Genomic DNA, 15,081 nt, shown 5'->3' with positions numbered 1-15,081 from the left:
ATCAATACCAGCCCAGAGCGAAGCGCAAGCAGGGGTGGGCAACTCCGGACCACTTCTGCCCTCACTTCCAAGACAACCTGTTGCGCCTCTATCTCCTCCCCTCCCCGCAGTTTCCCCGCCTTAGCCTCTAAGACCTGATTGGCAGAAATTACTACCCAACCCTCAGCTCCGCGCCTCCTCCCCCGACCAACGATTGGCCTCCTGGGAGGACTGGAGTAAGGGAGTGCGAGGGGAGGGATTTCCCTCAAAGCCCAGGGTCCCGGGACCTGGAAAGCAGAAGTGGAGGGATTCAATACTCCGCGCGACAGAGTCGCGAGCGGCGGAACTGGACGGGCTAGGAAAGCTTAGGCTCCTCCGCTGCGGCTCCAGCTCGGTCGGCGCCGCGCAACTTTGCCATCCTTCTGGCCCAGCCCGGGCTGCAGGAGGACCCCGCAGGCAGGGCGCGGAGTTCCTGGCACTTCCCGGCGGTGTCTCTTGTTGTCTGCCCGGGGACTGACTTCGCATGCTCTCAGGCTGACCTGTCCAAGCCCGAACACCCGGACCATGCACGCAGCCGGGACTCCCGGGTTATCCTCGCGCCGGACGGGCAACTCCACCAGCTTACAGCCAGGACCGCCACCGCCGCCCCGGCTGCTGCTGCTGCTGCTGCTGCTTCTCCTGTCACTGGTAAGCCGCGTCCCGGCACAGCCCGCTGCCTTCAGCAGGGCGCTGCTGTCCCCTGGTCTCGCGGGGGCTGCAGGGGTTCCTGCTGAGGAGGCCATAGTGCTGGCGAACCGCGGACTCCGGGTGCCTTTCGGCCGTGAAGTCTGGCTGGATCCCCTGCATGACCTGGTGTTGCAGGTGCAGCCCGGGGACCGCTGTGCGGTTTCGGTACTAGACAACGACGCACTGGCCCAGCGACCGGGCCGCCTGAGTCCCAAGCGCTTCCCGTGCGACTTCGGCCCTGGCGAAGTGCGCTACTCTCACCTGGGCGCGCGCAGCCCGTCTCGGGACCGCGTCCGGCTGCAGCTGCGCTACGACGCGCCCGGAGGGGCGGTAGTGCTACCACTGGTACTGGAGGTGGAGGTGGTCTTCACCCAGCTGGAGGTTGTGACTCGGAACTTGCCTCTGGTAGTGGAAGAACTGCTGGGGACCAGCAATGCCTTGGACGCGCGGAGCCTGGAGTTCGCCTACCAGCCTGAGACAGAGGAATGCCGCGTAGGCATCCTGTCCGGCTTGGGCGCGCTGCCTCGCTATGGAGAACTCCACTACCCGCAGGTCCCTGGAGGAGCCGGAGAGGGAGGCGCTCCGGAGCCTCTCCTGATGGACTGCAAAGCTTTCCAGGAACTAGGCGTGCGCTATCGCCACACAGCCGCCAGTCGTTCGCCAAACAGGGACTGGATGCCCATGGTGGTGGAGCTGCGTTCACGAGGGGCTCCTGTGGGCAGCCCTGCTTTGAAACGCGAGCACTTCCAGGTTCTGGTGAGAATCCGAGGAGGGGCCGAGAACACTGCACCCAAGCCCAGTTTCGTGGCCATGATGATGATGGAAGTGGACCAGTTTGTACTGACGGCCCTGACCCCAGACATGCTGGCAGCCGAGGATGCTGAGTCTCCCCCTGACCTGTTGATCTTCAACCTTACCTCTCCGTTCCAGCCTGGCCAGGGCTACTTGGTGAGCACCGATGATCGCAGCCTGCCCCTTTCCTCCTTCACTCAGAGGGATCTGCGGCTCCTGAAGATTGCCTACCAGCCGCCCTCTGAAGACTCCGACCAGGAGCGTCTCTTTGAACTGGAACTGGAGGTAGTGGATCTAGAAGGAGCAGCTTCAGACCCTTTTGCCTTCATGGTAGTGGTGAAGCCCATGAACACAATGGCTCCGGTGGTCACCCGGAATACGGGTCTTATTCTCTATGAGGGTCAGTCTCGGCCCCTCACAGGCCCTGCAGGCAGTGGGCCGCAAAACTTGGTCATCAGCGATGAGGATGACCTAGAAGCGGTGCGGCTAGAGGTGGTGGCTGGGCTCAGGCATGGTCACCTTGTCGTTCTGGGCGCTTCCAGTGGCAGCTCTGCTCCCAAGAGCTTTACAGTGGCTGAGCTGGCAGCTGGCCAGGTGGTCTACCAGCATGATGACAAAGACGGCTCACTTAGCGACAACCTGGTGCTTCGCATGGTGGACGGAGGAGGCAGGCACCAGGTACAGTTTTTGTTCCCCATCACCTTAGTGCCTGTGGATGACCAGCCACCTGTTCTCAATGCCAACACAGGGCTGACACTGGCAGAGGGTGAAACAGTGCCCATCCTGCCCCTTTCCCTGAGTGCAACTGACATGGATTCAGATGATTCTCTGCTGCTTTTTGTGCTGGAGTCACCCTTCTTAACTACGGGACATCTGCTTCTCCGCCAAATTCACCCTCCCCATGAGAAGCAGGAGCTTCTCAGGGGCCTTTGGAGGAAGGAGGGAGCATTTTATGAGCGAACAGTGACAGAGTGGCAGCAGCAGGACATAACAGAGGGCAGGCTGTTCTATAGACACTCCGGGCCCCATAGTACTGGGCCAGTCACAGACCAGTTCACATTTAGAGTCCAGGATAACCATGACCCTCCTAATCAGTCTGGGCTGCAGCGGTTTGTCATACGTATCCATCCTGTGGATCGCCTTCCTCCAGAGCTGGGCAGTGGCTGTCCCCTTCGTATGGTGGTACAGGAATCCCAGCTCACACCACTGAGGAAGAAGTGGCTGCGCTACACTGACCTAGACACAGATGACCGAGAACTGCGTTACACAGTGACTCAGCCCCCCACAGACACAGATGAAAACCACTCGCCAGCCCCACTGGGTACCTTGGTCCTGACTGACAACCCCTCAGTCGTGGTGACCCATTTTACCCAAGCCCAGATCAATCATCATAAAATTGCTTACAGACCCCCAGGTCAAGAACTAGGTGTGGCTACTCGAGTGGCCCAGTTCCAGTTCCAGGTGGAAGACCGAGCTGGGAATGTGGCTCCAGGCACCTTTACTCTTTACTTGCAGCCCGTGGACAACCAGCCACCTGAGATCCTCAACACCGGCTTCACTATTCAGGAGAAGGGTCACCACATCCTGAGTGAGACAGAGTTGTACGTGAATGATGTAGACACTGACGTTGCCCATATCTCTTTCACCCTCACACAGGCACCCAAACACGGCCACATGAGAGTGTCTGGACAGATCCTGCATGTAGGAGGTCTCTTCCACTTGGAGGACATAAAACAGGGACGAGTTTCCTATGCCCATAATGGGGACAAGTCCCTGACTGATAGCTGCTCCTTGGAAGTCAGTGACAGACATCATGTGGTACCCATCACTCTCAGAGTGAATGTCCGGCCAGTGGACGATGAAGTGCCCATACTGAGTCATCCTACTGGCACTCTGGAGTCCTATCTAGATGTCTTAGAAAATGGGGCTACTGAAGTCACTGCCAATGTTATTAAGGGGACCAGTGAGGAAACTGATGACTTGATGTTGACTTTCCTCTTGGAAGATCCACCTTTGTATGGGGAAATCTTGGTCAATGGCATTCCAGGGGAGCAGTTTACTCAAAGGGACATTTTGGAGGGCTCTGTTGTATATACCCACACCAGTGGAGAGATAGGCCTGTTGCCTAAAGCAGATTCTTTTAACCTGAGTCTGTCAGATATGTCTCAAGAATGGAGAATTGGTGGCAATACTATCCAAGGAGTTACTATGTGGGTGACCATCCTGCCTGTTGATAGCCAGGCCCCGGAAATCTCTGTAGGTGAACAGTTGATGGTAATGGAAGGTGATAAAAGTGTTATAACGTCAATGCATATAAGTGCTGAAGATATAGATTCCCTGAATGACGACATCTTGTGTACTATAGTTATTCAACCTACTTCAGGTTATGTTGAAAACATTTCTCCAGCACCAGGCTCTGAGAAGTCGAGAGCAGGGATTGCCATAAGTGCTTTCAATTTGAAAGATCTCAGGCAGGGCCACATAAACTATGTCCAGAGTGTCCATAAAGGGGTAGAACCTGTGGAGGACCGATTTATCTTTCGTTGTTCTGATGGTATTAACTTTTCAGAGAGACAGTTCTTCCCCATTGTAATCATTCCCACCAATGATGAACAGCCAGAGCTGTTTATGAGAGAATTTATGGTGATGGAAGGCATGAGTCTGGTAATTGATACACCCATTCTCAATGCTGCTGATGCTGATGTTCCCCTGGATGATTTAACTTTCATTATTACCCAGTTCCCCACTCATGGTCACATCATGAATCAGCTAATTAATGGCACGGTTTTGGTCGAAAGCTTCACCTTGGACCAGATCATAGAGAGTTCCAGCATTATTTATGAGCATGATGACTCTGAGACCCAGGAAGACAGTTTTGTGATTAAACTAACAGATGGGAAGCACTCTGTGGAAAGGATGGTCCTCATTATAGTTATCCCTGTTGATGATGAGACGCCCAGAATGACTATCAATAATGGACTAGAAATAGAAATTGGGGATACCAAGATTATCAACAACAAAATATTAATGGCAACAGATTTAGATTCAGAAGACAAATCTTTGGTTTATATTATTCGTTATGGGCCTGGACATGGTTTATTACAGAGACGACAACCTACTGGTGCTTTTGAAAATATCACACTGGGCATGAATTTTACCCAGGATGAAGTAGACAGAAACTTAATTCAGTATGTCCATTTGGGGCGAGAGGGCATTCGGGACCTAATTAAATTTGACGTGACTGATGGAATAAATCCTCTCATAGATCGTTACTTTTATGTGTCCATCGGGAGCATTGACATTGTCTTCCCTGATGTGATAAGTAAGGGAGTGTCCTTGAAAGAAGGTGGCAAGGTCACTCTCACAACAGACCTACTAAGCACTAGTGACTTGAACAGTCCTGATGAAAACTTGGTTTTTACCATCACCAGGGCCCCCATGCGAGGTCACCTGGAGTGCACAGATCAGCCTGGAGTGTCCATCACATCTTTCACTCAACTGCAACTGGCTGGAAACAAAATCTACTACATCCACACAGCTGATGATGAAGTGAAAATGGACAGTTTCGAGTTTCAAGTCACTGATGGACGTAACCCTGTCTTTCGGACTTTCCGTATCTCCATTAGCGACGTGGATAATAAAAAGCCAGTGGTCACCATCCACAACCTGGTCGTCAGTGAAAGTGAAAACAAGCTGATTACTCCTTTTGAGCTCACTGTCGAAGACAGAGATACTCCTGACAAACTCCTGAAATTCACTATCACCCAGGTGCCTATTCATGGCCATCTCCTATTCAACAATACCAGACCTGTCACGGTTTTTACCAAGCAAGACTTGAATGAAAACTTAATCAGCTACAAACATGATGGCACCGAGTCGAATGAAGATAGCTTCTCCTTCACAGTGACTGATGGCACACATACAGACTTCTATGTTTTTCCCGATACGGTATTTGAAACAAGGAGACCCCAAGTGATGAAGATCCAGGTCTTGGCTGTTGACAACAGTGTCCCCCAAATCGCAGTGAATAAGGGGGCCTCTACACTTCGCACTCTAGCCACTGGCCACTTGGGGTTCATGATCACAAGCAAAATATTGAAAGTGGAGGACAGAGACAGCCTACACATTTCTCTTAGGTTTATTGTGACAGAGGCCCCTCAACATGGATATCTCCTCAACCTGGACAAAGGCAACCACAGCATTGCACAGTTCACACAAGGTATGTTTCATGTTTCTTTTCTTGGTTATCAAAGGACATTCCAGGTCTTGCTTCCTGAGAATATGGCTTCACTGAAAGCCTCACAAACAGACCATCAAATTAGAGTCCAAGAGAAGGGAAGGAAACAAAGGGGATGGGGAGAATACAGGGACTCACTTCCCTGGGAGGAGGGCTCCCTTCTTGTCCTACCTCCCATTGCAGTGACTTTCATTAGAGGAAGTGCTGATGTATTTTGAAAGTGGCAAGAATATGCTGCTGAAGCAGGGGGCGGACTTTGGTGAATTAAAATTGAAGCAGGCTTTCCAATTCTGTTCCATTTGCCATACCTATCTTCGGAGCATCCTCTGTGTTGTATCCTGCAGGTGGTTCATGAAGCATTTTGGCACCTTAATGAAGGATGTGCTTTCTAAATACTGTTTATTCACAGTGCTGTCATTATCAATCACTATTCCAAAAAAGCCTTCAAACTTAGGTTACTTTGACTAAATTTTAAGGGCATTGCTCTGACACAGTTTTGGTTGTTAGGAACTTTGTAACTAAAAGATTTGTTTACATTTATTTGCTTTTTTGATTTTTAAAATTTTTAATAATATTTCATGACTCAGGCAAATACTCATCCAGAGACATAAGTGATAAACACCTATCTGGAGTTATAACAGTGACATATAGGTACAGGGCATGCTACTAGGATATACATGAAAAAGGAAAGTATACTTAAAGATGTATAAAATAACAATATATTCATCACCAAAATATACATCTAATTCATTATTGGGAACATGAAGATATGTAAACAAGATTAATAGTAGAAGGGGGAAATTATTTCATCATTGTGAACCTCCTCTCCGACCCGTTACAGACACAGTAACAAAAAACAGTTGCCTCTGGCACCTGCGGTCTTTAGGCAACAGGGTGTTTCTAACCTGAACTTCCTTTGTGGGTGGACACAATCTGAGGCAGAAAGGACAAGTGTCCTATGCATTTAATGAGGGAAGGGAGAAGCCCATTCACTATACTGGCTTGGGAGTCAGGACTCTGTTCTGTAGAACGTGCAACTTTCATTTCAGCGGGATTTGGGTTGCTTTCATGAAAATCTCACAATGTCAGAATGGACACTAGATCTTTCCTATGTGGGATCCATAGGTAGAGATGGAGCTTAACCCCAGGGCATCCCAGTGGGGGTGTTCTTTTCCTGCAACTGTGTTGTACTCTTAGATAACAAAAGGTTTAATAAACATGGATGTAGCAAAATGCAGTGTTAAAGTGAACTGCTTCTCTCTTTTAGGTGCTGGCAAATAGCTCCACACTCCAACCTCCTGATTCTTGGCTAAAAGCCTGAATGTATCCCAGAGCCTGCAGGGACAGGGAAACCTCAAAGTGCCAAGTGTCATGCCAGACCAGTAGGAAACTTTTATGTGAAGGCTTTCTGAGGCTAGCGATGCCATGCCGTCTTATACTGGTTTATTTTCATGGAAAGGGAAGAGAATGAAAGGAATATATTAGATAATAGAAAATGGTTCTTCAAATTACTCCTCTGACCTGAAAAAGAAATCTGATTTAGAGATATTTTGAAAGGACAATTTTGATGGAGACAGGCAGATGAATTAATTTAAATTCTGTGGACTAAACCCAACAACTCACAATATTAGAATATTATTTCTGAAATTTTGAACTCTAAAAATTATGCTATTTCATTATAGGCAGTTGTTCTGTCTCTAACTGACTTTGAGTCACCATGATTAATTTTTATCATCTTTATAAATGTAGAGAAGTTATGCTTATAATGTGATGTGACTTTTTAAGAATTTTTAAGGAAAATTAGCACATTCCAATACAAACCAAAATATTGACTAGGGAAGCTGTTGGTATTTAATCCCACAGCACTCATTTGAACAAGTCAAGGCTAGAGTTTGATTCAGAGCTGTTATTTATGGAGATTAGATAAGTGATTTAAAAAATGGAGAAAGCGCCATCAGAAAGCTACTATGACTCTTCTTCCAGTAGGACAAATGAAAGCAGTGCTTAGAGTGAAGACTATGCAGTCCTTTTATTTGTTTTTGTTTTTACTTTGTCATGAAGGGATAAGGTAAACCTATATTTTGATGGATTTTCAATGCATTGAATTAGATCAAGTTAGCACAGGTGGCCAGAGAAGGTTATCCCTAAATTGATTGACTAAATGGTTCCCAGAAGAAAAAAATTAATTCCTTCCTAAAAGTTATCAAATTGATTAAAAGTTAACAATGTATGATTAGGTAAATTATGGATATCATTTATTTATTTCAAACTTCACCTCTTTCCCAAGTTGCCCCTGTTTCCCCCAGTCCAGATCTAAATTGCATGTCTCAAGTACCTGGATTTTTCTTCCCTACAATGAGTACTAATGATATATTCTGTGGGATAATTTATAAATCAGTTTCAGGAAAGCAGAAATGTCTTCAAATAGTTTGAACCAGATGTGGTTGCCTGACATGTTAATGAACTTAGAATTAAAAACAAACAAAAAACTCATGGAATACTTTTGTCGATAAACTGAAATAAATTTAATGTATATTTAGCAACCAGAAGAAAACCTAGATAATTCGTAGATATTTGCTTTAAAAAGATTACATTTTGGCTATCAAGATTATCTTTCTACTAATTTTGTGTCTAAAGAAAGCTAGGCGTTATATACATTTATGGTATGCCTATGTTATTTGTAGAGGTGCCTTTAGAATACCAATATGCTAATGAAAGTCTTTACTTACTTTTTTTAGAGGCTCCTTTTTGAACCATGAATTATTAATTAGTTATATGGAAAATATAAAAGGTTTTAGTATGTTCCAACTAATCAATAACACATGCCCTACTTGGAGGGAAATTTGGGTACCAGAGTGCCATATAGTTGCATTTATGTTCTCTTTATCTGGAAAAAAAAAAAGTTCTTAAAATTCTGTTTCAAAGTGAGGATTTATTTCTTTGAAACTATCCCTTAACGATTAAAATTTTGCTTAAGAAAACATTGATACAGATGCTGGGCATGCTAAACAGAGCCTTTTCTCCTGGTAGAGCCTTTAGATTTTCTTACGCAATTTGAAGGGATGGGAACATTGGAAGAGGGTCTTCCCCACATGGCCAGAGGTCGTGGTTCTTGTAGTAAAAATATGTTGTCGGCAGAGTTTACTGCTTTTTTTTTTTTACTGATAAAGTGAAGGTTATAAAATTAAGAATTATAGGAGTAAATAGGCAAAGAGTTGTGCAGAGGCTTCAGTCCTTACCCTGGCAGAAACATCATACATGCAAAGGTAGAGATACAAGTGTGATCTACCACTCAGCCCTTTCATTTTAAATTGAGAAACATTTGCGCCTTTGCTACTGTAATATCCTAAGCAAAGAACTGTGGGAAGTTAAGATAGGGAAAAAAAAATCCCTGAAGGTTTTAATCTACTGGGAAAGATGACCATACAGAAAGATAAAACTGAAGCTAGGCAGAAAGTGTGGAAAGTTACAGTAAAGTTAGAAAGGTAGGACCCGGCTCGGTGGCTCACACCTATAGTCCTAGCACTTTGGGAGCCGATGTGGGAGGATTGCTTAAGACTAGCCTGGACAACGTAGTGAACCCCCAGCTCTATATTAACTATGTTGTTTTAAAAGAGAAATGAAGTGCTAAGGGAAATCAAACGTCTTAGGCATGTTTCACCTCCAAATACCTCTATTAGCAGGAAGGTACCATTAACTATAAAATCAGATTTTCCCTTCTGCAAGTGTTCCTAATAAAGACTCACCTTTCAAAACTTTATGAGCTAGGGTAGAGCACACATTTTACATCTGTAAAGTGGAGCTATAGACATTTGTGGTGTCATTGGTCTGTCCTAATGCCTTGCCTTACTTGAGATTAACATTTCGTAAAGCCATTGTCTTCTGTATAAGCTGTTGAATTCCATAGCACGAACTTACTAGAGCCTTTAGGAGATGGAAAAACCACAGAACACACACTAGACAGATAAATACTACATCATTGTCATAGCTATTTTTAGCCATGATCTTGACTTTATGTAATCTTAGAAAAGTCCAGATCGATTAATCATCTATTACTAGTATCACAGAACAAAATGATTTTTTTTTATTATGTTGTATGTGTGGCATCATTAAGGAAAGGAACTGGTAAGATGGATGAATAAGTTTAAAAATTGTGTCTTCGTAATGAAAACAAACTTATGCATGTGAATTTGATAGAGTAGGAAGTAACATAAGGAACATTTCTGAGGCAATATAACTTTTTGCTATGAATAAAGGTTTCCACTTTTTTTTTTTTTTTTTTTTTTTGGGATGGGGTCTCACTCTCTTGCCCAGACTACAGTGCAGTGGTGCAACCTCAGCTCACTGCAACCTCTGCTTCCTAGGCTCAAGCGATTCTCCTGCCTCAGCCTCATGAGTAGCTGGGATTACAGACATGCACCACTACTGCCTGGCTAATTTTTAATAGAGACAGGGTTTCACCATGTTGGCCAGGCTGGTCTCGAACTCCTGACCTCATATGATCCACCCACCTCAGCCTCCCAAAGTGCTGGGATTACAGGCATGAGCCACGGTGTCCGGCCTGTTTCCACTTTTATTAGATGTTTTTTGTTCTCAACGGGGAGTCATCAGTTATTTCAATGTGTGTGACGTTTTGAAAATATCACCCTATTTTTTTCTCTCAAACTTTGGAGAGCTAAAACATAGCCTGCTACAGCACAAAAAGTAAGAAAAGTTAGCCAGTATCAGGGAGCAAAGCTCTGTCCTCTGCGGGCCAGTTCCCTACAGGAAGGCAAAGGATGTGATTTCAAGAGTGCCAGGGAATCTGCCATGCCTCAAAATATCTTCCTTTCCACCTGTCATGGTGCCTGACATTCCATATTTAGATAGTCATTCCTTTGGTGCATGAACATGCAAATACCACTGGGAGGGGCAACACCTTGCTATTATTATAAACTAACTCTTGCACTCTATTTATCTGTGTAAGGGATCAGGTTTCCATGGGACAGCTGAAATCTAGGGGCTTAGAGATCTGAGAAATGAAACAGCACTGTTTCTCTTAGGAGGAAAACGGAATTTAAACATGTTTATAGGAAAACTAATAAGACAATAAAATTTACCACAATGAATCATCAATTTTACTCTGGTAATTAATCATCTTGTTTTTTGGTTATTTTCTAGCTGACATTGATGACATGAAAATATGCTATGTCTTAAGAGAAGGGGCTAATGCCACAAGTGATATGTTCTATTTTGCAGTTGAAGATGGTGGTAAGTATTCCCCTCTCCTGGTAGTGACAGCAAGGAGAGAGACTTTTCTTGGTTTCTCTTTGATGACATTATTACAAGAAGTCTTTATCAAGGAGCATTTCGTGATCACCTAAATTTAACCTGGTATTTGCTGTAGACAATTTTACAATCTCACTATGACACAACCCTACTATGTGATGGCTATAGATAAAAGATTTAGTTATATTACTTTTGTCTTACTATTTGTAAAGCACTGAAGAGAGAAATCTGTATAAATAGGATCTCCATGTCTAGTTGTTCAGGTTACACCCTGCATGAGTTTGCCTACTTGAGTCAGTAAGAGGATGTTGGAATTCAGCTGTGGTTCCACTCATAGCCATGTGCTCACCAAGGTATAGCTGCCCAAAGGAGCTGTTTTTTCCTAATTTGCTCATGGGTTCTGTGTGGGTTAATACTGGTGGATAACGTGTTGCATTCACCAAGAAATCAGTAGTAAATTAATGTCTGTTTTATCTCACCAATCTCAGGACTTATAATGATTTTCTTAGGCAATTTGTGACCTAGTCCAGCTAAAAATTTTTCTTGGTTAAGTGCAAAAAATACTTCAGAGTATAGGATATGACTTTTGAGCTAAGCCTCTTGGGCGATATTCTCATTGCTCCCCCAGAACTGTCTGCCACTTATACTTCGTTCAGCTTTGGATCTCTTGTCTTCCTAACCCTGTGGATGAGTAGAAAAACTGGTCACTTTCAGATTGCTCATAAAGATGTTTTTGTTCTTGCATGTTTTCTTGGGAAGCAAAATAACCTCCCCAAGTACATGTGTTGTGTGAACAGGACATCAGAACTGAGGGGATATGTGAGAGAGAAGAAAGAGGGAGGAGAAAAATAATTCATACTCTGTTATCTGTTTCCTTATGATGCTTTTTAAAAATGGCACACTATTATGTTGTCTATCTCAAAAAGACTGCATCCTTACCCTCCATGTTTTTTGAAGGATTACATATGATTTGTTTCAAATATCACTGGACACAACATGATCACAGTTCTGAAAAATGTCAACTGTTGAGTGTGTGCCAGAGAGGCAAAAAAAAAAAATGTGTTAAGTTGGGTTCAAGTGTTTGATTCCTACTATAAATCAGAGAGTCAAATCATGTGAGTGCCTTTATTTTTTTGAGTAACCAAATCATAGTTTAGTATTCTACGTGTTGATGAAAGGGATCCTAGCATAAAACAAAGTTCTGAAAAAAAAAAAAACTTTTTCTTGAACCTTGCTGCTCAAATGGGAAATTCTATTGTAACTAACTGTTGAGACCTTGAAATAATCCAAATCTGTGTAACTTATATCAAAATTTAAGGATGAAATTATTGGTTTAAAACACCGTGTTTATCTCTTAAGATGACTGAATAAACCTCAATAGCAAAAGTGTGACTTTCTGTAAAATTACCAAAAAAAGTTTCAAATTCAATGGCTGTGATTACACTAAAATATCCTGTACTTTTTAATAAAATATTTTGCTTTTTTTGCTCATACACAAACACACACACACACATTATTTTACCTTAGCTGGGTGGAATGGTAGCCTTTACTTTAAAATTTTGGTCTCTATTCCAATTTTGGAAAACATTCTGTGGTATCATATTTCAAAATATTAAGTGCAAAATATTAAGTGAAGAATGCCTAGCTGACGAGGCTGGGTTTATATATGAATTTGCTGAAAATGTGGCAAGGCCTCTAAAGATTGTCTTTATGGAAGTAGGAACGTATCATTTTAGGAGTCTTTTTAGAGAGATAGTTTCACGTGAGAGAGAAAAATTTCAGATTTTCTTTTTTACACTCTTCCTCTTTACTGGCATAGCATTACCTGTGGAGCTCAGGCAGATTTTGGCAAGCTGTTTAATAGAATTTACTTTAATTCCCCTGGTATAGGAAAACTGTCCTTTGACAGAATAAACACAGAGACCTGCAAGATTAAAAAGTCACATTCATATCTCTCAATTGTTTTAATCTGATTCTTACATGTTTTTTAGGATTTTTGCATTGCCTTATAAATGTTCTAATGCTTGAATGAGAAGTGCAATACTGTTTAAATTTAATTAGCTGTAGTGATTTATTGTCATCTACTCTATACAGTGATAGTAGGCATATCTATAAGTCATCCCGATAAAATATGAAATGTGTGAGTATTTCACCCCTGGGAAGCAATTCAGGGCACAATGGCATAAAATTGAGAACTCTGTGTGTCCAGCTTGCTTTCAATCTGATAAATGCATCTTCAAATCAATGTGATTGGTTTTATAACAGTAACTATCTAAGGAAATTAGTGGGGCAACCATAATCCTTGAATAACCTTAAAAATAAAACATAATTCAATGTAAGGGATTTAGAGTAGGAGAAGAGATTGAGAAGAACAGAAGGCTGAGACCTCCTGTTTCAGATTTAATTGTGTTACCATGGGAATCTGGCTTGCCACAGGATTCTTCCGTTATGATGTAGTAATGGATTAGTTACTACCCATTACTAAAAGGACTATGCTTGGGAAAGAGTTACTACCTTTGAAGTTTTGGAGTGCTTTGGGACTTGTACCAAATGAAAGAAGTAAAGAGAGCACTAGCTGAGCAATAGATAACATCAGGGTCTTTACCTCAGGGGAAGTCTACTGTATTTGGAGTTAATACACGTTGGTTGATATAGCACATGTCCACACACATACACACATCCTTGTATCTTAGGGTTATTTCAATTAGATTTTAAACCTTCTATGTTATTTATCGTTACTTATGCGATTTTGCCTTCGTAACATCTCTGTGAGCAACAAAAACACAGCAAAAAAACACTTAGTATGATTTCTATTTGGCAGATGAGGAAACTGAGTTAGCAAAATAAGTAACTGTCCTCCTTCAAGCTACACAGCTGGGCAACTAGAGGCTGCTTTCAATCTCAAATTCTTTCCTCAAGCAATAATAAGTGATAACTTCCACACTTATTCAGAATAGGGATAAGAGGGGGGAACTCTTGAACTTTTCTGGGTTCTTCAGACCAACTTTCTAGGAATGTTTAATAGATGTGAGTGAAGTCAGAGTGGGATCTGCTTTTGGGATAGACAAAGAGCTTTGTGTTTTCTAAAGTATGCATTTTTATTTTAAAATGCTTTAAAAGTTGTAGAGTCCTAAACTTTGTAGTACTCTTTCTTGGTATCATAGTGTAATTCTCTTTTTAAAAACCTTTGTTTTAGGTTCAGAGGTACATGTGGAGGTTTGTTATATAGGTAAAGTCATGTCAAGGGGGGTTGTTGTGCAGATTGTTTTGTGACCCAGGTACTAAGTCTAGTAGCCAATACTTATTTTCATAGTGTAATTCTTATAATGATTATTTTATAATGCAGTATGTTTATTGGAATACTAGTAAAGAGCATGAAAATGTGATATCAGAATAAGGCACTCACCCAGGTGTTCTGGGCCAGTCACCATAAGTGAATGCATCATTACAAAGTATAAGGTCAAACTCTGAAGTTCAGGAATATATTCCTGCTATCTGTGGCTTCATCTAATGCACTCGTGTATATATGTGTAGCACCTGCCTATGGATTTAGCTAACTGTCTTCCATTTCTTTCGGTTTTCACGCTTTATATCTTCATGAAGGTAACTTATAATAATACAGCCCTGGGAAATCCATTTTCCTTTGTTGATTACCTCTTTGAATTCTAATTCCAGATCTAGTACTCTGGAATTTTGTTGGGGGGAAATAAAACATTTATTCTTTTATCCTTTTTGTAGTCAAACATATTTCTCTGATTCTTTCTCAGTGTTCAACTCTCTGTAATTTTTCTATAAAGTATTCTAGCATGAAAGTGCTTTGTGAGGCCCTTCTAGCACCTTACCGTGATGTGAAAGCTAGTCTCACATAACTATTCCAGGCATGCCCCACCCTCAACCCTAATGATTGTTAATCACTCTTCAACACCAGGCTCAAATATCATTTCCTCTCCAAAGTTGCTCCCAACATCACAGGGACAAAATTAGCCTCACTCTTTTTTTATGCTTTTATCCCCAACTTTATTTACAGTAAAAATTCATATTACGATTATTTGCTAATGTGAAAACCTCCATTAGTAAGG

The 15,081-nt window shown here is 42.7% G+C and overlaps 1 protein-coding gene across 1 annotated transcript in view; it reads left to right on the top strand.

Annotated features, from left to right (window-relative positions):
* The first annotated feature begins 543 nt into the window (after nt 1-543).
* FREM2 (FRAS1 related extracellular matrix 2) overlaps nt 544-15,081 on the top strand; it is a 182,835-nt gene continuing 168,297 nt past the window's right edge. Inside the window, exons 1-2 of the mRNA XM_023208694.2 lie at nt 544-5,716; nt 10,895-10,984. Coding sequence (XP_023064462.1) covers nt 544-5,716; nt 10,895-10,984 — 5,263 coding nt within the window. The remainder of the gene's footprint in view (nt 5,717-10,894; nt 10,985-15,081) is intronic.

The sequence above is a fragment of the Piliocolobus tephrosceles genome, chromosome X (genome assembly GCF_002776525.5).
Source record: "Piliocolobus tephrosceles isolate RC106 chromosome X, ASM277652v3, whole genome shotgun sequence".
NCBI lineage: Eukaryota > Metazoa > Chordata > Mammalia > Primates > Cercopithecidae > Piliocolobus > Piliocolobus tephrosceles.
This window is presented reverse-complemented; position numbering and strand designations above follow the sequence as displayed.